The sequence below is a fragment of the Myotis myotis genome, unplaced genomic scaffold, assembly GCF_014108235.1.
Source record: "Myotis myotis isolate mMyoMyo1 unplaced genomic scaffold, mMyoMyo1.p scaffold_m19_p_3, whole genome shotgun sequence".
NCBI lineage: Eukaryota > Metazoa > Chordata > Mammalia > Chiroptera > Vespertilionidae > Myotis > Myotis myotis.
In genome coordinates this window covers 161012897-161036547 of record NW_023416335.1, presented here as the reverse complement: position 1 = coordinate 161036547, position 23651 = coordinate 161012897, and the positions used below count along the sequence as shown (strand labels likewise).

Below are 23651 nucleotides of genomic sequence, written 5' to 3'. Positions count from 1 at the left end.
ATTTTGCTTAAAGTTTTGGTGATTTATAACACTTGCCTGAATCAATTATTTCATTTTGGGTTGCAGAATGAATGGTGATTTTCTAAGCCTTTTATTTCTTCTACATTTATTAGGTAGATGTCTTTTTAAAAAGTTTTCCCTTATTGACTAAGAATGAATTACAGTTTTTTAAAAAATAATTATTTTTTATTGATTTCAGAAAGGGAGGGAGAGAGTGATAGAAACATCAATGAGAGAAAATCACAGATTGGATGCCTCCTGCACAACCCCTACTGGGGATTGAGCTGGCAACCTGGGCATGTGCCTTTGACTGGAATCAAACCTGGGACCCTTCAATCCGCAGGCCAACGCTCTATCTACTGAGCCAAACCAGCTAGGGCTACAGTTCTAAGAAGAGAGGGTAAATGCTTAAATCTTTCCTTTCAGTTAGCAATTTTCAGAATAAGGAGGTGGTGTAAAAGTTACCTCCAATGTGGCAAATTCGTTTTTTTCTCTTTCTGTTTTTGAGTGTTATTCTAGATTACCGAGTTTTCCCCAATTCTTCTCATCTCGGATGGATGTCCTCAGCCATCTCTTTTTCCCTTTATCCACGTCCACTGTCAACTCTCCGCATTTACGCCTGGACTTTCCAGTTAGGCCACTAGAGGCCACTACACTAGTTTCCTCCTTGCCCCTATGCTGCCGCTCTATCGTAGACTTCGCCATGTACTATCAGCTGTTGTCTCTCTGGTGCTGACGCTGTCCACGGAGCCGCTCTAGGATATTGGGAGGCCTTCCCATGTTGCGTGGGGAAGGTTTGGACGACGCAGTCGCCTCGCCGGCCCCCGGGCGGTTAGCGCTTCCGGGGTCGGAGGGTGCGCGGGGTTGAAAGCGGGCCGCTCCGCCCCGTCCCCCTCCCAGACCAGCAGAGGCAGCAGCCGGAGCAGCCGCAGCCTGCGCCCTCTCCCGCCCGCCCGCCCTCCGCCCGCCCGCCCGCCCTCCGCCGCCCTCCACCCGCCCCGGGGTCTCTTTCCCCCTTCCTCCTCCACCCCCCCCTTCCTCCTCCGCCCGCCCGCGGGGCCCCCCTCGCCTTCCCGCCCGCCCCTATTGTTCCGCCCCCGGCCTCCCGCCCTTCCCCTTCCCGCCCGCTCCCCTTTTCCCCTCAGTCGCCTCGCGCCTGCAGGTAAGCTTCAAAATTCTCCCTCCGCCCCCGGCTATAGCACTATTTCACTTCTTGCCATCTTTCTTAGCGGGCTCCAGTCCTCGTCACGAGCCCCGGCCTCGCGTAGTCTCGCGTGAGCGCCTACTCCCTCACTCAGCCAGGTCGGCCATTCACGCGAGGTCCTGGCTCCTGCGCGGCCTAGTAGGCCTCGTGAAGGCCTGCCCCCCTCCCCCCGCCTTTTCCCGGTGACGGCTGCGCAGGAGTTAAGGAGGGCGCGCGCGCGGTTGGGGGGGCAGCGGTGGATTTGTTGGTTGAGGGGGGTGAGGGGAGGCGATGGCCGGCTTGCTGGCCGGGCGGGTGAGCGCGGCTCCCCGCGGGGGTCAGGCGCTGGCGCAGCCACGCGAAGAAGCGCTGCTAGTTCGGCCCCTCCCCCTGGGTCGCAGCGCCCCCCCACGACAGAACCGTTTATTTTTTCCTCTTAGTCTAGTCGAGGGATGGGAGGGGGGGCATTTTTTAAGTGGAAAATGCTAGGATGGCCAAGGGGAGGGGGGCTGCGGAGTTAAAGAAAGGGTAGACGGGCCCTCCCAGTTACCGAGTTATTCAGGACGTTCTCTCGGGGTAACGAATTTTGAAATTACAAAATGCCTGTCGATATAGACCCAGACCGAGCTATTTATAGAAGGGGTAATGGACTGCCGGATTAACAGCTGGATTGCTGGGATTGTGTACTTCTATTGACCTAGTCAGGAGAGATTTTTTTGGATGATTTGGAATTAGAAATGCACCTTTGTGCCTTACCTCAAGAAATGGCTTCAAATAGGTTTTCAGTTTTCTTGCCCTTTCAAACTTGCTTTATTGTTTTTGTAAAGTGCTTCCTATGAGTGGGGATAAGGAATTAAACCGTCAATTTGTTAAAATAGCTTTATTAAAAAAAAGTCATTCCTGTGGACCGAAGTCTGGCCCGTCCCGTCCCCCCCCCCGTCCCCCCCCCCCCCCCCGCACTTTTGTTTTTCCATGATTAAAAATTGTTGAACTCTGGGATTTTGCCAGCAATTAATTATTCTGAAAATGGGTGAAGAGTGCTTTGGGGATGCAAAGCCCATCTTTTAAATAATCACACTCTGGGGCAGGCACACTCTGGGGCAGCTTGCCATATACAGAATGGTCTGGCAGCCACTTAAACACAAGTACTAGGGTAAGGGCTTTGTGTAGAGCAAAGTTAAAACGGTGGCTAGTTTTGTGAAGAAAAAACTAATTGTAAGAGATCCTTGTTCAGTTTTGAAGGGAGGGGTACTAGAAATGTCATTGGAGAAATTTAACAACTTTGGAGAGAGTCTTTTTAAAGTTGCCACTTTAATTTTAGGTCCTAAGGCGGTATTGTAGGCAAAGGTATATCCAGAACAAATCTTCGCATAGTCAATGTTCTAAAACAGAAATGCTAAGAAATAGAGGATAGATGGGGAAAGGGCTTCCTCAGTAGGAAAAGCTCATTGTTGTTCAAAACAACTACACAGTACATTTTTAGCAGTACCAGTTTTATTTTGATTGATTGCAAGAAAATTTAAGAGACTTGAATAAAGACTGAATGGTAACAAAGGTTAATACACAAAAACAAAGAGATTTTCAGATCTGAATGACTATCAACTTGGGTTGGGAGAAGGCTATACTTAATGTATTGAGCCATTTTCTAAAGGGGGGAATATGGAACATCAGCCTACATGGAGGGCATTTCAGATGATGCCTTTTTCAGTGAGGTTGTTCATGTAAATCTTTGAAAAATTATTTGGTGTCGTTTATCAGCACAAACTTTTAATAATAGATTCATTTCAATTTACCTAGAAATTGCTACTAATAAGAAAATTTACATGTGTCCTCTTTAGCCTTTAGCCTGAGCTGCTCCCTAACAGGGTAGCAGAAGGTCACTTGCCCTCTCTGTTGTAGTTGGTTAGTTTGAGGTTTGCCCTCATAATTTCCAAGTGTTTTTGTATCCTATTGAAGTTTAATTCTGGTGAAGGACGACTGGTGCACGTTCAGCAGTTCCCCTTAGAACCATTGCCAATTGAAGGAATCTTCCTCATCCTGAGAGTCAGCAGAAACCCGACCATTAGTGAGAGACGACAAAGTCGCTTTCCATAGTTAATAGAACCTGAGCTGTTAATGGGGGTCGTTACTGCAGTTTTGCTGGATATATACAAGCCTGCCAAATGAAAGGCTGTCATTTAAAGAAGAGTCAGTTTGAAAACATTAATAGTGGTGAAAATAACAGGGAAATATTCTATTGTTTTCCTCCTCTCATTTGGTCATGTTTGTATTTCAGTTCTTGGCTTTCACCCTCCCCCCCCCCCACCAGTGACCAAAGACTTGACCACTCAAAGTCCAGCTCCCCAGAATACTGCTCGACATGGACACCGGTGTGATTGAAGGTGGATTAAACGTCACTCTCACCATCCGGCTACTTATGCATGGAAAGGTATGCACCAGCTTGGGAAATTGGGCCCTAGTAACTGCTAGGGGAGGGGCCAGGAAGAGAGGGCATGTGTCTTGGAGCTCATCAGATTAGCACTGTAGGGTGTCTGGCTTTAAGCACTCTTCTCTAGCAGAGTAGATGAGAGTGTAGTGGGAAAATGGACAGACTTCTCTGGGAAGCTCCACTGAGCAGGAAAGGCTTAACTAGAGCCTAGAGCCAAAGACTATGTCATACCTGGATAAGATTTTTCTCATAGAGATTGCTATAGCTTGTGATAGGTAGATTGTCCCTGCAATTTTGGGAAACTTTAAGGGTGGATGATGTGTTTTTTGTTTATTTTAAAATAACTTATATTTAACAAACAGCATTTAGTCACTCCTGCAGTATTATTCCTTATTGAGAGCTTCACTTAACATTTTGAGCAAAGAAAAGAATAATCCCACCCACTCCCCTTTCCAATAATTCTTAGTTTTTTCATTACTTTGGACAGTTAAAAATTTCTTTTCATGATAACGAGCACTTCGAGTTTCCTTGTATTTGACACTAGTTTTCTCCATTGCAGGAAGTTGGCAGTATCATCGGAAAGGTAAGATAGTTTCACTTCCACTCTAATTACTATTTAGTCAGTCTGGGTTGAAATAGCAGTTTAAGTCACTCTTGATTTTTCCTCTTACAGAAAGGAGAATCAGTTAAGAAGATGCGTGAGGAGGTGAGTTATGGGGGGGATTTGGGGAATTGTTAGCTTGGGAAGTTAAAAACTTAAAAGCAAAAATTCTGTTTAAGGAGAGCTTAGGAGGAGGAAGGTCTCAAGAAGTTAATATTTGTTTGGCTTTGTGGTCACAAATAGTATGCTGGGAAATGTATTTCTAGCACGTCTTAATTCATTCATGACTTAAGGCAACTTTTCTTTAAATTTATTAATTTTTAGAGAGAAACATTGATTTGTTGTTTCACTTATTTATGCATTCATTGGTTGCTTCTTGTATGTGCCCTGACCGGGGATCAAACCCACAACTTTGGCGCTCTAACCAACTGAGCTACAAGGGCGAGAGCTTAAGGCAATTTCTATAGTCTGTTTGAGGACAAACATAGGACAGTATTTGCAGTGATGCTGACATTACCTAGTATCAGGATCATGTATATAGGCAGCTCCTTGCCCATCTTATTTAGGAGGTCTCTGTATCTACATATGCTAGATATTTTGTCTATTTAACCTCATGTTTCTGTTTCTTATCCAGAGTGGTGCACGTATCAACATCTCAGAAGGGAATTGTCCTGAGAGAATTATCACTTTGGCTGGACCCACTAATGCCATCTTCAAAGCCTTCGCTATGATCATTGACAAACTGGAAGAGGTTTGTTGTTCTCCCGCCTCCCTCATTCTCATTTTTTTTCATTTATAATTGCTTCTAGATACCTTATTGATTTTCAAAGGAGTTTTTAATTTTCAGGACAGACGATGATAAAAATCTGTAGATGGGCTCTTTGCTCCCCTTCAGCATTCCCAAAATTTGGTTGTTTAGAAAATAAGTCACTTGAGTATTAAAACAAATAGTTTGACTATTACCAGGGACTCCCTGTGAAATAATTGTGTTAAAAAAGCATCTTTTATTTTTATTTATTGACCAATGGTTTTTAAGGTATGCCACCACTGCACTGGTAAACTTTGTCCTCAATTCATAGTTGAGTGAATTAGATTAATGTGCTTTTAATTAATGGTCCTGCTGAACACTAATATACCTTATAAATACGAATATCTTCCAGCACGGGGTTTAGTTATACTTTTAAAAAAAAGTATAATCTGATAATTTTGTGTCGGAGCTAGGAGGGAGGGAATGTTTTATAGGTTATCAGAAGCAAAATATTGATTTCAAGCTTTTTGGCAGAAGGAAGTTTTTTGTTGTTCACCAAGCCACCTCACTGAACAGCCATTAACCATCACCCTAGGTCTTAAGTCTTGGCTTCCTCTCCCTTCTGCCGTAATACTGCTAATCTCTAATTGACACCACAGGCAGAGGAGAGCTTCTGGCTGCTGCTTGATTGGTCCTTGGATACTTAATGGTGGCTGAAATCTTATCCTTGCCAAGATCAGAAATGTTAACCTTTTGACCTACAAGACCCTGCTAATCCAGAACTTGTGGCTTAAAAAACATTCAGAAAATCTGTTCGTAATTGAACCAACTAAGAAACATGTCCTTGACTTTAATATTTATATTTAAGCAATTCCCAGGTCTAGCTACTATATAAAGGTTAGGGCTGGGTAGTGATATTTAAACTAGTTAATTTTCAAAAGGCTAAATAGATTAAAACCATGAATTTTTGAATGCAGCATTGTTATGGGGAAAACTGTGGGCTTTGGGGCCAATAGATTTTATAATTTTAAATCTACAGCTTTATAGATGTGATTGGGACAAGTACTCAAGCTCAATTTCATTACTTGTACAATGGTAACATTACCAAGAAATTAAAACAATGGTATATAGAAGTATACTATTTAATATTTCTAGGTTTCTAAGAGGACAGAATTGGTTATTTGAATTTGGGGTTGCATTGTTTCACCTTAATATTTTAAAAAATATATATATTTTTTATTGATTTTTTTACAGAGAGGAAGGGACAGGGATAGAGAGTTAGAAACATCGATGAGAGAGAAACATCGATCAGCTGCCTCCTGCACACCTCCTACTGGGGATGTGCCCGCAACCAAGGTACATGCCCTTGGCTGGAAACGAACCTGGGACATTTCAGTCGGCAGACCGATGCTCTATCCACTGAGCCAAACCGATTAGGACTTCACCTTAATATTTTATTTAACGTGACTTCAATCTTGATTTCCTTTGGCCTCTAATAACTAATTTCCAAAACTAATAATTGTTTTTCTTCCTCTACCAAGAACATTTCCTTTCCCCAGGGTGAATGAATAAATATAGGGCTAATTCTGAGGAAGTTTGTAGGTGTTTTTATCTTTTCAGAAATAGTTATTTTGAAGGGACATTTTTGGGCATTTGTTGATGGTGGATCGTGATATATATAATATGTCCTTTATTTAAGGGTAAGTGGTTCTTTTATGGCATTTATGGGTTCCAAGGGATCTGCTTAAAACTTGTTATATTCTGTCCGGCTGGTGTGGCTCAGTTTGAATTAGGAGGTCACGGTTCTATTCCTGGTCAGGGGGTCAGGGCATGTGCCCAGGTTGCAGGCTTGATCCCCAATAGAGGGTGTGCAGGAGGCAAATGATTGATTGATTCATCATTAGTGTTTCTATCTCCCCCTCCCTCTCTGAAATCAATAAAAACACATTTTTAAAAACTTCCTTAAAAAAGAAACTTGTTATATTTTGGTGTTCTGACTAATTTCTTCTTGTAGGACATCAGCAGCTCTATGACCAATAGCACAGCTGCCAGTAGACCCCCAGTCACCCTGCGGCTGGTGGTGCCTGCTAGTCAGTGTGGCTCTCTCATTGGGAAAGGTGGTTGCAAGATCAAGGAAATAAGAGAGGTTGGTAACTTTTGTGCTCCTTTTTGAATTGTTAAGTATTCTAAATGCGGCTTTTCCTATTAGCTTTAAGTATGACTAGGAAAAGTTAGCATTTGTTGAGGTGAAGATTATTATTAAAGAAATAGTCCTAGAAGGTTATCATTTGATTATATTGGGTTGAAAAGTATTGTACAATTGATCTTTTTATTAATTTGACAACTTTTCCATGAATCTGCATAATTCTTTTATGTCTAAAGAGTTTACAATTTGATATATAATAGTAGCAAATATTTTCCTTGGCCAAATTTCTAAATAGGGGGAGGGGAAATGGGAAAGTATATTGGAAGGTATATTGGGATGTAGTGGTAATCTTGCTCTCTTAAATTGTGGAAGTTACACTGAATTATGGAAGCTTTTAACTATATCTGGGAATTACCAAATTGTATGTTGGAATGAAATTTGAATGACTCCTAAAAGAAAACTAGTTGGAGTTTTTGGGAGCCTCAATATTGTAAATAACAGGAGAAGCTGGGATTTTGGTTTTGTTCATCAATGTATTCTTAGCACCTGGAACGGTGCCTGGCACATAAAATGGGCTTAATATAAGTATTTGATTAATACGAATGAAAGATGGGTGAGATTTGTAGGGATTTTGTTTGATGGCCCACAGTTAACATTAGCTGAAAGGAAACTGTCTAGAAGGGCCTTTTTCTTGAGAGCAGGTTAAATTTAGACTGTTATTCAGGTTTATTCTTGGCTTTCAAAGGCTAATTTATTTATAACTGATTAAACAGTCCTAACTGGAATAAGGGAGGAGTGGAAAGGGAAGTCAAAAAGGGTAAGGGTGGGGTAAGTGTCTATTCATCTTTAGATTCTAAAGTTGCTACTGGGAGGTATTGGAGGAGTAAGTATGAGCTGTTTTTCTCTGATTTTTAAATTTCTTTTTACCCCAGAGTACAGGAGCTCAAGTCCAGGTGGCAGGGGATATGCTCCCCAACTCAACTGAGCGGGCCATCACTATTGCTGGCATTCCGCAATCCATCATTGAGTGTGTGAAACAGATCTGCGTGGTCATGTTGGAGGTAAGCCCTCAGGCTCATGCTGAGGATGGGGGGAGGGTGATTCTAGGGGAGACAGCCTAATTTATATTTAGTAAGACTAGAATTAGGTGAGGCTCTTAGAAGCCTCCAGTGGGGGTGGGAAGAAGATCCCTGAGTTCATATTTTCCTTTCCCCAGCTTTGGCTTTTCTTATAGTCTGAGCAAAAAATAGAAACTGCTGAGTAGCTGTGATCTTTCGGGTTATAGCAGTTCCAGTGGGGTTGGTAGGGGAAGATTCACTACTTGGACTGAGTGGATAAAAGATGTATCTGGGTTTCTGAGATTCTAATTTAAGCTGCCTCTTGGATTACAGAATTTTTGCTACATTCAACTTTGAAACATTTAAATTTCTGTGTTTTGTGGCAGGATTATATTCAAAGTGGTAGTTGTATAGAAAAAATAAATCAAAATAGTGCTTATGACTGACATAAGGTCCTGGTATGTGTTGTTTGATTAAAGCAAGAATAGCAAAATTAAGAGACAGTGAGCCTTTTTAGAATTGTTATATGGAGTTGGACCCATCTTGGCAACAAAGGAAAGTAGAATTTCCAAGTAGAAAAATATTGAGCCTTTGGACTATTTATGGACAGTGTCTGTATTATACTAAAAAGTCTCCAACTAAAATGTACATATGTACACATAGAGGTTTTTCATATTCGTTAGGCTTATTTGAAAACATGGAAATAATGCCTAAATTATTACAGGGGGAATCTGCCTTGATGAGAATTAGTGTGAGCTGTGTAGTCCACGGACCATCTTACTACTTTAAAGGCAAATAACTGCAGATGATTTCAGATTAGATCTAGCCAAAGACAACGTTGGTAGGTGAGGGGATGGAAATACAGTTTTCTATTTAACTAACCTGTGTGAGCTTAAGCCACACAGCTGAAGCAGCTTTGAAACCTTATCTCTTTTTGTTTTTTTCCCCTCTGACTCTCTCCCAGTCCCCCCCGAAGGGCGTGACCATCCCGTACCGGCCCAAGCCGTCCAGTTCACCAGTCATCTTTGCAGGTGGTCAGGTAAGAAAATTCTTATTGCTGGGCTAGATGAGAATTAGGTTTATATTTGAAATGTCAACTTTGCCAGCAGCACATCAGGCCACTCTGCATGCTTGCTGAAACCTGTACTCTGGCCATAGTTTGACCTGCTTTTAGTTTTATTTATTTGTATTTTTGTACTGGAGAAAGCTGTGAATGCCAAGCCCTATTTAATTTTTAGTAGGCAATGGGAGTTTTGTAGGCACTCGAAGAGGTCATTTACTTGGTAATTTAAGGTGGGTTGGCTTAGAAGAAAGGGTTAAATTGCTTCAATATCACTACCCTACCTATCCCCAGCCCATCCATATTTATTTTATGTATGGGGTATTCTTCAGAGGTCTGAATAAAGGTAGCAAAGAGTTGGACCTCTGAAGGAGATTCTGGATGGTATTCTCAAAATTGGGGGTCCAGAACTTGAGTGTCCTACAAACTTCCCTTCCCCCCACCTCACCTCCCCTACTCCTATCCCTTCACTCCCAAACTCCAGTGTATTGTCCCCCAGGTTCTTAACCTCATAAACACTGGTTTGAACCCACATGGCATATAACAATCAGCTGGGGTAATGATTCAGTGTGCAAGAATAGAAGGGGGAGAGCATGTTGGGTAGTGGTGATGTTGACCTTTGGTGTTTGAGTAAGAACACTAAAGCAGCCCCTTGGGCTTCTACTCCTTCACTCACCTAAACACTTGATCCTTGGCACATGGATGGTTTATTATGAAGTTAGATTTTTATGACACAAGCAGTGATCACCATGGTAGTTTCATGCTTTGTTGGTTAGTATTTGAGGAGTAGGTAGGTCAGTTTTTAAAATACTGGGATTCAGGTTGGAATAGTGATCTTCATTTTGGTACCTGCCTTAAACAAGTGCTTTACTCAAAATATCTTTACCCACATGGGGCTGTCCTGTTTGCAAGCACAATTATTTAGTCCCATCTTGTATTTAAACTAGGGAAGCATAAACTTGAAATCTGTCTCGTTCAGATTCTGTTGAGTTGGCATAAAATTGACCAAGTTTTGGGGAACTTAGTTTGTCATGTAGTTCTGGATTTTTTTTTCACAAGTTAATCATGTCACAGTGTTACCTTGAAACAATTTAGTACCTTGCTTTTAGCACTGGCCTTGTACAAACTGGTTTGATCAAAGGGCTTTCAGTCAGTTTGGTTAGGGGCAGGATAAGCAAAGGCCCAGCCAGAGTCAGTGTAGCAAGTTTTAGCTTTAGGAGTTTTTTCCCTTCTCCCCAGGAACTCCAGGTTCCGACTCTTCTGGATTCTACTACTCCCCTTTATAAAGAGTCCCATGCTGTGCCACAGCAATCCTTTCTGTTTACAATTCTTACTTCATTTCCCTTTTCTTCCCTTCCTTACCCACTTTCCCTTTCTTTCCTATTTGCTTCCCCTCCCTCCTCCTTTATTCAGTTGACCACCCTCTAAAAGCTTGCAGTTTCTCCCACGAGTGGCCCTGTCATGGATTATTCCCATGAGTTTTTTTAATGGACCAGTTCATGCAATGTCCCACAGATGGACCTGTGTCTTTTGTTCCTTTGTGATAAAGTGGGCTCTATAGGGGTTTAACTTAATCCCTCACTGACCAGGAGCTGGCATCAGCTCTGTTGCCTTACCCCTTTATTCTTACTGAAAATAGCCCAATTGTGCAGTGTGAAACCTGCCTCTAGGTAACTTTTTTTTTTAATCGACTGATTGCAGCTCGTTTCAAATTGTGTTGTGAGCTACTTTTTAAAGGAAAAGGAAAAAAATTAAACAACTTTTTTTATGTGAATTTCATGCTGGTGACAAGGTGCCGGATTGACAGCCCTGGAGACTGAAATCCTCTATTTATCCACAGGACAGGTACAGCACAGGCAGCGACAGTGCGAGCTTTCCCCACACCACCCCGTCCATGTGCCTCAACCCTGACCTGGAGGGACCACCTCTAGAGGTGAGAGGGGATGTTCAGTCTCCAAGGCTCACTCAATCCTTCCGCCTCAGCCGAGACTGCCAACACGCGGGGGGCCAGTGACGCTGGTGATTTTTGTGCTGTGGACACCACCTGTCCACGGGGACCTGGACTGACCCCCCCCACACCTCATTTCACACAGGCCGCGTAGCCCACCAGATGGTAACACCAACTCTCTTTTTTTTTTTCTTTTTGTTCAACCCCTCTTCCCTATATCCCATTCCTTCCCCGTTTTCACCTTCCCACCCCTACCTGGGTGCACTTTTGGGGGTACTGGCCACTGATGTGAGAAATCTCATATCCTTTTAGCCAGCCACTCCTTCCTTCCCTGCCCTTCCTACTCCTTGTTCCCAACCCCATTGCCCTGAAGTCCCAGCTCCTTTTTCTGAGGTTATGGTGTGGGGGGAGGAGGGTGTAGTGGGAGCTGCAAGTGCCTTTTATTGAGGGGAGGTGGGAGAAGGCAGGACTTAGAACACAGTGATTTTTTGTGTGTGTGTGTTCTGTGGTCAGCTCCCTAGTACTTAGGGACTAAGCTAGCTTCCAGTGCATTTAAAGGTCTTTAGGCAGATGTAGAGAAAAATAAAATAGGGAAAGGGAAGTGTTTCAAAACATGCCATGTAGGTTTGTGCAAACAAATCATTCACAACACCGTGGTTGGTAGAGGGGTTGGGTGGTTTGAGGGAAGAGATCATTTTCCTCCCAGGCTGTCTTGTACATAGGGAGAAAAAGGGGGGCTTGTCAATCCAGGCATTGCTTAATCCCACTCCTCATATTTTCATTTAGGAACTGATGTGTATTTTGCCTTTGATTGCAGGGAACATGGCTATGGCTCCCTTTAAAGGCTTCCCAGAATAAGTCATATTTAGGGTTCAAAGAAGGCCAACTTGGGTCTGACTGTATTTGTGAGATATCATTTACTGCCTCAATCTTGGCCTCCCCATTCTCTAGTTCAACTCTGGCTTCCTGGCTAGTTGAAATGTCTTTTTCTCCCAACTGGGTGGCTGTCCGTGATTGGTTTTTTAATAGGAACTGTTTTCCTCCTTTTGTAGGCCTATACCATTCAAGGACAGTATGCCATTCCACAGCCAGATGTAAGTTTTGTTTTCACTTCTTCTTTTGAAAAGCTCCCTCTCCCATCCAAAATTGTCTCATTCCTTTCTTCTCCATGTAGGCAGAAGTGAGTTGGGTCTTAAAACAATTGCAATATTAAGTTGTTTTCCTCATAAGATGAATCCCATATTTCAACCCTTAAATAATCCTTAATCAGGGTATAATGGCACCCTGTTTGCCGCACTTTTGACATTTAATCCCTGGAAATTATGATTAGCAGAATATTAGTTTCTACTTTCCTGCCTGTTCCAGATTACTCTGTCTAAAAGGGAAATGTTCCATGGTATTCTGTCTATTTCTGGGCATAATTTAAATTAACAGTGAACTGTGCATCTCTGTATGGAGCCTTCAATTGGGGTTGGGGTGGGAGATGGTTTTGTCTTTGGATATTCCTCAATTTGAGATAGTAATTTTAAAAGCATCCGGAGGGGTGGGAAAGGGGCTTATTTATACAGGGAGGGATAGGAAGCTGAATATTTGGGTATTCAGCTCAATGGAACCTTCCTTGCCACTAAAAATTCCTATTTAAAAAGTGTTGATAATCAGACTTTTGTTTAAAGATATTTCTTTCTGCACTTTTCCTTTATCCTTACTAACCCTTTTAGGTGCTGAGCATTAGGCTAGGGAAGTTCGAGTTTGGCTCTTGGTTAGTGTTAGGGCCCAGAAGAGGAAGTATACTTGAAGAGGGATTATTTTACAACAACCAAGACAGTTGACATACATGAAGAAAAACAGCTATAGAAAGTAGTAGTGGGGGAGGGACTAAAACCCATTTGGTATCATCTTTAATCTCTCTCCTCCTTACAGTCTCTTTCCTCCCCCCTACCCCCCATCTCCTTCCCTTTACCCAATACTGACAGAACCCTGCATGGTGTGTTTTCCCTAGCACCACTGCACAGTTTATTTACCCAGCCTGTCTGTGCTTGTCCCTGAGGCAACTTTGGCAATGGCTGCAAACACCTTCATTAAATAGCCTACAAGGGGATGGTGGTTGGGTGGGTGCTGCTGCTTTTCTTTTCACACACCCAAAATGGCATTCATTTTCTTGTACTGATTCCTGTTCTAACCCTTCATATTCTGTCTATCCCCAGAGGGTAAGCCCCATCTTTACCCTCTGTTGTAATTTGAGTAGTAGAGACAACTTTGGGGGATCATCAGGAACTCTGCTTTTTCAAATTTGAATGCTCTTGAACCCTGACTCTGTTACTCTTCTAATGCCAACCTCTCCTGTTTCCTCCCTGCAGTTGACCAAGCTGCACCAGTTGGCAATGCAACAGTCTCATTTTCCCATGACGCATGGCAACACCGGATTCAGTGGTATGGATACCTCAGTGTTTATTTTTGTAAGGTGTAGTGCAAGACAGAGGCCAGCCCCAAGGTCTCAGTTTGACATCTGTTTAAGACAAACTTCGTTACCCAGCATCCTGCTGGTTTAAACTTGACTATCTTCTGTGGCTAAACCAAAGGAGGTAATGTGTTTAACTTGGTTTTCATATGGGATGAGTTATTCTAAAAGAAAAAAAGGCCCTGGAAGGTTTGGGGTGAAGTCAGGGGATGCTTGTCAGGCAAAGGGTAGGCTGACGTTTACTCTAACCCATTCTCATTGCTGCCCCTTTGATCTGATTGGCACCCCCTTTCTTTCCACCAGCTTTCACAGACCTGGGTAGAGACAACAAACCATTTGTGCCAAATTGTGTAGTGTTTTTTTGTTTTTGTTTTGTTTTGTTTTGGGCTTTTTTTTTTTTTGTATAAGGAATAACTTGTCCGATAGGGTTAGGATGAGACCACCAAACTCATTTTCACTTGTATCTTAACAGGCATTGAATCCAGCTCTCCAGAGGTGAAAGGCTATTGGGGTAATGATTAAAAAAAAAATCTGTAGTATTCTACTGTTATATTAATAAACTGGTGGGAGTCTTGTTTCACTGCCCATGACATACCAGCAACATACACATGGCAGAAAGAACTTGAGAGAGCAAAAGGGTGGGCCTGGTGCCCCTGAGGGTCCCTTGATGGATCTGGCCAACCCCCTTCTAAAAGTATTGAATTTAGCAACCACAGTTGAGAGTAGGGCTAGCCTTGAGACTTAGCTAGCTGCCCTGGTCCAGTCCAGGTGCCATTATAGATGGTTAAGAGTGTTTGCTGATTAGATTCTTTTTCTTTTTCTTTGGAAAACAATAAAAACCAGAACAAATTAATGAGCAATTGAGCAAAAGACAGGGAATAAATCTGGAGAAATGAACTTCCCTCACCTGACTGCCATTCTCTCTGACCTTCAAATGTAGGTTAAGATTGTGTGTGGTTGGTGGGGGGAGGCACTGTTAATCTGATACAGGTATATTTAAAGCAACTCTGCATGTGTGCCAAGAGTCCATGGTACCAATAACAGGCATGATATTGGCACTGGTGCTAGTGAGCATCAGGTGAGATAAAATTGGAACACAACAGCAGGAAATTCTAAGAAAAAGGGAGAAGTGCAGAAGGACTGACTTGGTTAGATTTTGGTCCTGTTTAAGGATACCACACTCACTTTCCCCTTGCTTCCATCCCCTTACACCCTAATAGGCTGGGCTTTGCAGGAAATGGTATGAAATCAGCTCTCCTGAGTGTACAGAGGAATCTTTCCAGAATTATTTCTATACCCATCTACCCCTCTTTACTCTTTGAGGTTTCTAAGTTAGTGATGAATCCCAACAGCCAATGCTGGGTTTCCAGTTTGTTTCCTTCTGTTAGGTTAATGTGCAAATCAGTTGGGGTTTATATGCTGCACATTGAATTTTCTTGCTCTCTTCTGTCTTTTAGCAGGTTTGGATGCATCTGCTCAGACTACTTCTCATGAACTCACCATTCCAAATGATGTAAGTATAGTTAGTTTGGTTGCATGGGATGAAAATAAGAGAATTGGCTTTAAAGAATAGAAGTCTTAGCCACTTTCAAGGCCTAGGGAAAGAAAATTGCTTTAGATACCAAATTAAAAAGTTTATAGTATCTAGAATTCTGAATAAAAATAGATGGAGAAAATTGGTAACACTTGTTGGGTATTCATGAAGCAGAGAGAACCTTCTTATCTCAAGTAGAAATTCTTGTTTGCCTTTGTTTCTTGTAGAATCTGAAGCCTTATCCTTAAAGCAGTGGTCTTTGGATGTTTTATCTGTGCTATTTAATATGGTACTCACTAACCACATGTGGCTATTTAAATTAAGAATAACAAAACAAATTCAATTTTTCAATCTCGCTAGCCACACCACACTTGATGTGTTCAATAATCACATTTTATTGGTACCTACAGTACTGGACAATGCAAATATAGACCAATTTTTTACTTTTTCTCAAGGTAAAAACATTAGAAATTAGCCAAAATCCATAGTAAAGTGGTAATCCTGGCAGGATGAGTTTTAGATACCTATGTTGCCCAAAAACCCAAAGATACCTTTACCTTTATTTCCAGGTTTATTATGATAAATTAGGTTTGTTATTTTGGCTCTGTTTTATTTTGTCTTTGGATTTACTCTAAGAAAATGAGCTATGCTCAGTTGGTTATGTTGGAGTCAGGAGGCTCAGTTGGCTCTGACAAAAAGAATAGGCAAGAGTTGAGCACAATCTGTAACTCAGTCTGGAGTATATGAGTGGAGTGTGTAGGATGCAGATAGTAGTAGTTTCCATTGCCTTGTTCATGGACCCAAGTTATAGAAGGCTGGAGGGGTGGGATGAAATTCTTGGACCTAGCCATGCTATTCCTAATTTGGTGTGCATTCTTGTTTTTCTCCCTAAAGCTGATTGGCTGCATAATCGGGCGTCAAGGCGCCAAAATCAATGAGATCCGTCAGATGTCTGGGGCGCAGATCAAAATTGCGAACCCAGTGGAAGGATCTACTGATAGGCAGGTTACCATCACTGGATCTGCTGCCAGCATTAGCCTGGCTCAATATCTAATCAATGTCAGGTAAGAGCTCCCTGCCTTTTTTGTCTTAGTGATGTCAACACACAAGTAATGTGTGTGTTGGGGAAAGCTAAAATGTATTATTAAATGAGGGATTATTTGGGGGATGGGAGTGGGGATAGATGGAGATGGGGGAGAAGTTTAAGTCTAGCCCTGTTTTCATCCATTTTTAGTGTAGCAGAAAAAGGAATCAGATTGTAGTAAGTTTGCATGACTTTGAAGGGGGGAGGATAGAATGCTCGGATTCGACTTCATGGTTTGGGGAGTGGAAAGGTTGGGGACTGTGTCTTTAGCAATAGGTCAGGTGCTCTGGCTGGAGCCACCCATACTTAGACTCAAATGCGGGACTTTGCTGTACATGTCATATAGCCCAATGTTTCTTTCACTGATTGGGTTTAGGCTTCAAAGTACCCTTAATTGAAATAAGGATAATGAGGTAATGTGACAGCAAGGCAGTTTCTTGGGGGTAGCTATTACCTTTTATTCTGAAAACATGAATTTTTCTCAAATCACAAATGAGTTTCATTGTTCAGAGCTTGTGGGAAAGCGGAGGCACAGGTTTTGGAATATTTCAGAAATAATTTCCCCCACCATCTCATTCAATAATGACTTCCCAAGATTGTAGTTTCCTTATCCAAAGCTAGCTAATGTTACTAAATACGTGATTGTAGCAGGACTGTTTATAGTCGAGTGGGCATCCTACAAGGCATTAAAAAAATATTTCTTGCTTTTTCAGCATTAGTGCTTATGTCACATTTTCATCGCTTACTAACATTTTCAAACCAGTGTTAGCCCATTTCCCAAGAAGCTTAGCCATCCATTTTATGTAGCCTTTGTCTAGTTGCTTTTACCTCTATAACTATTTGGTCTCTGTGCATTCTAATTTTGAATCTTAGTGCAAGACAAAGGGATTCATAAGTATGAATTTTATATTGTTGTCATGCTTACACTAACATGTATTATTCCATGGTCTTTATTCCCTGGTTAAGAATTTATCAGTTCCTCAGTAGTGGTTCTGGTCCCCCGCCCGCCCCCCTTTAGTCTTTTTATGTCGTGAGGTATTTACTAATCTTCAGGTGGAAAAGACTTCTCTATGTTAGGGTCTGCTTTTTTCTTCAGCTACCAAGCACATCAAATTCTTAATGTTCAGACTCAAATGGTAGTAAGCTTTTCACAGAAGCTGTTGACAAAGGTTTTGTCCTCTTGTTTCTGCTTGGGGATGGTTAAGTGGAAGCTGTTCTTGGAAGCTGGAAGTTATTTTCTTTTGGTAGGCTTGCCATGAATATTGTCAGATAGTGTTGAAATGCAACCTTCTTGCCTGACCCCCTATATTAGGTCAGTGGCTACATTGTAAGGAAGCAGAACTTAGTTTCCTGGTTTAGTTCCTCTTCATGATCATCCTATTTAATAAAACCGTTTAGGCTATGGATTTCGGTCAAAACCTCTTGAAGCTTGAGTTAACATCAAAGCAAGGACTCTGCGTGCACAACGTTTAGTCTTCATTTTCTCATCTTAGCCCAATTGAATGCAAAAAACACACTGGTTTTATTGTTAATACTAGGCAAGAAATATTTCTATGCTTTCAGTAATGGTTTGTGAGCATTTCTGGCCTGATTCTGGCAATCTGGGTTCCTTTATCCCCTCCTTTATGGATTGCAGCTGTCCTGGACTTACATAGACAAAATGGAGTCTTTAGAGGAGCCTCCTTGCCCTTGAAGAGTTCATCCTTTGGATTGGGTTTTCCAGACAGACTGAAGAAGTTCTGACTTAGACATGTGTAGTCATTTGGGAATTGCAGGTCATTACTGTCATTTGGAGTTATTTTAGGAATAGAAACAGTATTTTTACTTTCTGAACATAAATTTTTTGGCAGTGCTTGAGTTTCTTCCAGTTCTGTAAGGTCTGTATTGCAAATATGGTCAATCACAAAACAAATAGCTCCCTCCACCACCATCATAACCCCTCACCAGAAATGAAGCTTCCTTAGTTCTTATCTATGCTTCTGTTCTCAGCATTTTTCTTTGAAAATGCTACATTCTTTCAGGTTTGAAATTAGTCATTGACCTACTTTGGTCTCTTTCCCCTGTCCATCCTAATATATTGGTTAGTTTGCAATGGAGATGGAAGCAAAATTTCATATTAATTACAGGGTAAATTTTTTTTTTTTTAATTCTGTGGGTTAATATCCCAAGGCTTGACAAGTGATTGGTGGCTGAAACATTTGTTTCTTGTTTAGAGATAGAGTGCTTTCATTTTCTACTTGAAGTCATTCCTTTCTGACCTCTGGGTTGGATCAAGATGTCATACATGGAAATGTATTTCTTTTTTCAGTCTATGAGCGTTTTCTTCACCATAGCAATTTTAAATAGCACTGTGGAATGAAATTTGGCAGGTATACAGTTTTAGAGGGTGGGATACAAGGTAAAAGGGAGACAGCTTGTCACAAGTTGGTGTTAGGTCTTCCTAATTTGCAACCAGAAACACTGATAACTGAAGCGGTTTTTGTCCTGTACTTTTTCCCTTTTGTGGTCTTCCCTTCCACCCACCCGGTTTTTTTTGTTCCTTTTTTCCTCTGTTACAGTTTAGAAAACGCTAAACCCTCCTCCCAGGCAGCCTCCGTCACGATCCCTGATCACCTCAGCATCAACCTCTCTCAACCCTCCACCCCTTCTTCTTCTTCCTCCTCCACCACCACCCCCTCGCTCGCCACAGCGGGGACCTCCGACGCACCCTCCAGCCTCCCCAACCCTCTTCCGACCGCCCCTTGTGTCTCCAGTCTGCTTGGCATGAAACCCATCCCTCTCCTGGCTCTAAATGTTGTGTCTGCTGCTAAGGGTACCGGGGCTTCAGCTACCACCACCACCACCTCTGCCGTGCCATGTGTAACTAACAAACTGAAAGGCGAGAAACAGAGATTCTCCCCCTACTGATTGCATATCTTGAGGCACTCCCTCAAGTAATTCTTGGTTCACTTTGTTTTCCTTTGTTAACATTGGTGAGAATCAAACAATTGTGAGCTTGTGACATTTCCTTTTTACTATTTGGGGGATAACTGGGTGGGGGTGGGGGCAATGGTAACGGTGTGTAGGTTTAGGCCATTTCAGCTGAGTGCCTGTTTCTGAGTCTGATTTGTTGAATATTTTATCTAGAGCCACAGTTCTTGCTTTCTCATTCTGTTACTTTTTTGTAGCTTTATTCTGCCTTGCAATATAACAATGTGTTAGGCTCTGTGTTAATGAATAAAAGCTTCTCCGTTAATCTTTTTATTATTATTATTTAATGGTTAAGTTACCAGCTGGCCTTGGCCAGATTTGTGTTTCTAGCTATAATAAAGTTGCCACAGTAAGAACCTTAGTTGACTGTGTGCTGTGAAGTGTAAAGGGGTGGGAATTTGTGAGTTGTGGCTTGACTAGGGAGTCTATAAAACTGACCGGACCTCTTTGTATCCCTGGTTAATTTTGTAATCCTTTGTCATTCCTCACAAAGGGAGATGGGCCTGTGGCAGATTAAATCCAGAGGGTCTTCCATAATTGACAAAAAGTTTACTTAGTGAAGATTACTTTCTCTGATTTCTCAGATCCCTTACCTTGCCCAAAGCAGCAAGTAATAGGGGTGTCCATCCCAGGCTTGTTTCTGCTAAGTGGTTACTCAAAGAAGTTATTTCTTTACCAAGAATGGGGAGGCAAGTTTAAGTCTCAAAAGTTTGCCAGCATGTCTGCATTCCTCTGAATTAGCATTAGTCCTCTTCCTATGACATTGGGTAAATCTTAAACAACCAACCTGTGACATCTCCCCAAATTTGATAGGATTTTGTCCAGTCATCCTAAATCATCCCTAATTTACTAGACTTTATCTTTTTTTCTATTCCTTGCTTATACCCTTCTGTCTCCCCACCAACCTCCTTAATTTATCATGTGTAGAGAATTATAGACTTAAATTTGGAAGGAACCATTAATATCAGTTGTAATTCATCAATCTACTCATTTATCAGGTTAAAAAAAATAGAGGCCCTAAGAAAACTTAAATCTGCAAATCACAGGGATGACTAAACTAACAACTAAAAATGCACTTAATCTCCCTGAAGCCTTATTATTTTTCTTACCCAGGACCATAGTTCTCTCTCCATAAAAGGGTAGAAATAATGTAGGTATAGTGGCTTAAGCCATCTGTTAGGATTACATTCTACCTGATTACAAATTGCAGGGCTAATGAAAGTATAATGCTCTTCCCAAAGCACTAGTGTAGAGGTTTTTTTCCCTAATGACCTTTTCCCACATTCCCTTTGTTTTTGCTTTAATCCTCACTCCTCGGGGATTAGATTTTTCCCATTGATTCTAGAGAATGGAAGGGAGGGGGTTGAGAGAAGCATTGATGTGACATTGATTGGTTGCCTCCCACAAGTACCCGACTGGGGGCAGGAATCGTACCTGCAACCCAGGTACATGCTCTTGACCAGGAATTGAACCTGAGACCCTCTGGTGTGTAGGCTGATGCTCTTAACCAGCGGTTCTCAACCTGTGGGTTGCGACCACTTTGGGGGTCGAACGACCCTTTCACAGGGGTCGCCTAAGACCATCGGAAAACACATATAATTACATATTGTTTTTGTGATTAATCACTATGCTTTAATTATGTTCAATTTGTAAAAGTGAAATTGGGGGTCACCACAACATGAGGAACTGTATTAAAGGGTCGAGGCATTAGGAAGGTTGAGAACCACTGCTCTAACCATTCAGGCATACCGGGCAGGGTCCTTTGGTTTATGTTATAGTGTTAAAACAAATTGCTCATGAGTATTGCAATATATTACATTAGTGGTGTGGCCCTCAATCCCAGATTGGGCCTATGAATTCATTTTACATGTCCCCCAAGTCTGCATGGGATGGGAGGGGCAAACATTAGTTAATTGTCCACATAGACTTTTTCTTGTTGGTTGGTATAGCTGCTCCTTTATCATGTAGTCCAGTTCTCCCTTAGGTAAGCTCTTTCTGTAGTTTGGACTTAATCTTGCCGATAATCATCTCCACCCAGGTACCTGGTTTTATTTTATCTAGTTCTTGATTAGAAGGCCTCTTCACCTAATGAGTTCTTCCTAAAGAAAGATTGCTAGGAAGGAATCCAGATGTTTTAAGGGGCTGACTACCATCACATAGAGTCTTTAACAATATTTTTGTTGGGTTTTCCTATTCCTTTTCTCCCTTATACCTGCTCCCTCTTCCAATCCTGCTCAGGCTGTGTGCATGAACAGTTCTTTTTAAACTCTTTGGTGACATAGTGCCACCACCTTCTTGCATCAATTTAATTTCTTTTAGGTCCTAGATCTAAACTGTTTCCAGCAATTCCCCCCTAAATTTTCATTCAGGGCCTGTTGTTTACATTATTCTAGATATCCCATTTTGGCATTGTCAAGGATCTACTCTCTTTAAGAACACAATATTCTCCTTTATACCCAGGTAGAAATAACAATTTCTGACTAAAATACTAATTCGTAGTTGAAAGATCCATTTATCTTGGCCTTGGTTTTTCTTGCCTCTCTAGCCAGCTGGCCAGCTTGTTGGGCTTTCATTGTGGTAGAAGAGATACAGATGGGAAAATATTCATGCTCCCTTGACTTAGACAAGTCATTTTAAAGTCTATGAAATAAATTTATGAACTGAAATTTCAGTTGTAAGATTTAGTTCTCTTTTAAATGGAAACTAAGTCTTGCTGGCTACCTAATAACAGTGAAGCAGGCCAAATGCCTACATACCTTTCCTTCAAAGCTCAAAATTGGACTCCAGGGCTTCAAATGATGTTTTCAAACAAAGGCATTATAGCCCGGTATGTTTATCTTAAGACCACAGATTTGGGAGCTTCTAGGGAGTTGCTGAAACAAATTATTTTGGCTTCCACCTTTAAGTTCTGAAAACCATAAAAACTGTAGCTTGAGTATAATTCTTGGTCCTTACTATACTTGTTACCTTGTTACCTGTTTGACATCTCTTAGCATTTGAAACTTCATTATCTCTTAATAGTTAATAATGGCCTTTATTGATAGAGAAACCCAGGACTGTTCTAGATTAAAAAGCTGTTTCAGACTAGCTTTGTGAGGCTACTTTCAGGTAAATGTTTCCTAAATTCTGTCAGTATTTTAGGAGGATTGGAAATAAGCTCGGCAGTAAAGAACCATTGCTTCTGTGATTTGTGACTTGAAGAAGATACACCTACTGTCACGGTGTACTTCTATAAAGTGGTTAACATCTCCTACAAAGGTTCCGGGGGAACATAGTTTGAGGGATGCCCACACTTGGTAACCCAGCCTTCTCAGTTTCCTTTGATTCTGAGGTAATTTCCCCTCATGAAGTTTCTTCGATTGCAGGGGTTACAGGCACATGGTACTTGCTGATTCAAAAAACCTTGCTACTGTTTCACGTAAACTCTACTTCACAGTTCACCAACCAATCAGGTTGAAACATTTGGAGTTGAGGTGCAGCTGGGCATTAAAAAAACTAACTTTGAGTTCTTGTTTTGTGTTACAGGCTTTCTTCGGAGACGGGTGGCATGGGGAGCAGCTAGAACAATGCAGATTCATCCATAATCCCTTTCTGCTGTTCACCACCACCCATGATCCATCTGTGTAGTTTCTGAACAGTCAGCGATTCCAGGTTTTAAATAGTTTGTAAATTTTCAGTTTCTACACACTTTATCATCCACTCGTGATTTTTTAATTAAAGCGTTTTAATTCCTTTCTCTGTTCAGCTGTTAATGCTGAGATCCATATTTAGTTTTATAAGCTTCTCCCTGTTTTTTTTTTTTTTTTTTTTTGGTGTTTTTTTTGGCTCATGAATTTTTGTTTGTTTGTCATGGAAATGTAAGAGTGGAATATTAATACATTTCAGTTTAGTTCTGTAATGTCAGGAATTTTTCAAAAAAATTAAAAGATGGACTGGAGTTTTTTCTTTGTGAATAGAAACTGGATGCCACAGTGATTCATGTGGGTTTTATTCCTGTTGTCTTGCTGTTATTTTTGCACCTTTTATCCCTCAAAGGACAAGGACCCTGCTTGGGTTTTGAATATAAGCCTTTATTCCAGTTAAGATGTTTCCTTCTGTTTTACCACTCCATTCTTATTTATTTCAGTAGCCCTTCATTGGATATTCTCTTGAGCCTGTGTTGAAAGGTGACCTAGTAGCTATAGCAAGCTGGCTGTGCCCTTGATTTCAAAGGTTGGAGGTTACATTTTCCTAGGATTTATCTGTAAAAAATAGGCAGTCAACTAGGGGTTGGGGTGTGGGAAAGGATGCACATGCATACACCTGGAAGCTGTTGGAAGTGTGTCTGACTCGGATTCAGGTTGCTAGGAATGTCTATTCCCTTGTCCAAGATAAAAAACATCAGTACCTTGTTTTTAATAACTGTTCATTTACAGTCCTTCTCCATATTAGGA

The 23651-nt window shown here is 41.5% G+C and overlaps 1 protein-coding gene across 29 annotated transcripts; it reads left to right on the top strand.

The window, feature by feature from the left end:
- The first annotated feature begins 1044 nt into the window (after positions 1 to 1044).
- PCBP2 (poly(rC) binding protein 2) lies at positions 1045 to 23208 on the top strand. 29 transcript variants are annotated; one of them, XM_036297662.1, is made up of 16 exons: positions 1048 to 1162; positions 3459 to 3611; positions 4171 to 4194; positions 4285 to 4317; positions 4847 to 4963; positions 6975 to 7106; positions 8039 to 8167; positions 9117 to 9203; positions 11065 to 11157; positions 12225 to 12266; positions 13530 to 13602; positions 14103 to 14141; positions 15091 to 15143; positions 16059 to 16228; positions 18807 to 19126; positions 22744 to 23208. In XM_036297662.1, the coding sequence occupies exons 2-16, from the start codon at positions 3543 to 3545 to the stop codon at positions 22800 to 22802; spliced, it is 1440 nt and encodes a 479-aa protein (XP_036153555.1). In that variant the 5' UTR covers positions 1048 to 1162; positions 3459 to 3542; the 3' UTR covers positions 22803 to 23208. The 29 variants fall into 29 exon arrangements, with proteins under 29 accessions (XP_036153560.1, XP_036153562.1, XP_036153561.1 ...); XM_036297663.1 differs by having other exon boundaries at positions 1050 to 1162; positions 9129 to 9203; positions 15088 to 15143; XM_036297659.1 differs by having other exon boundaries at positions 1050 to 1162; positions 15088 to 15143.
- The last annotated feature ends 443 nt before the right edge of the window (positions 23209 to 23651 follow it).

What these genes read in the sequence shown, in the direction of transcription:
- PCBP2 (XM_036297659.1), top strand. Translation starts at nt 3,543, where the DNA reads ATGGACACCGGTGTGATTGAAGGTGGATTAAACGTCACTCTCACCATC. An exon ending in TTGGCAGTATCATCGGAAAG is followed by an intron (nt 4,195 to 4,284) that starts GTAAGATAGTTT and finishes TTCCTCTTACAG; the next exon opens with AAAGGAGAATCAGTTAAGAA. An exon ending in TGTAACTAACAAACTGAAAG is followed by an intron (nt 19,127 to 22,743) that starts GCGAGAAACAGA and finishes TTTGTGTTACAG; the next exon opens with GCTTTCTTCGGAGACGGGTG.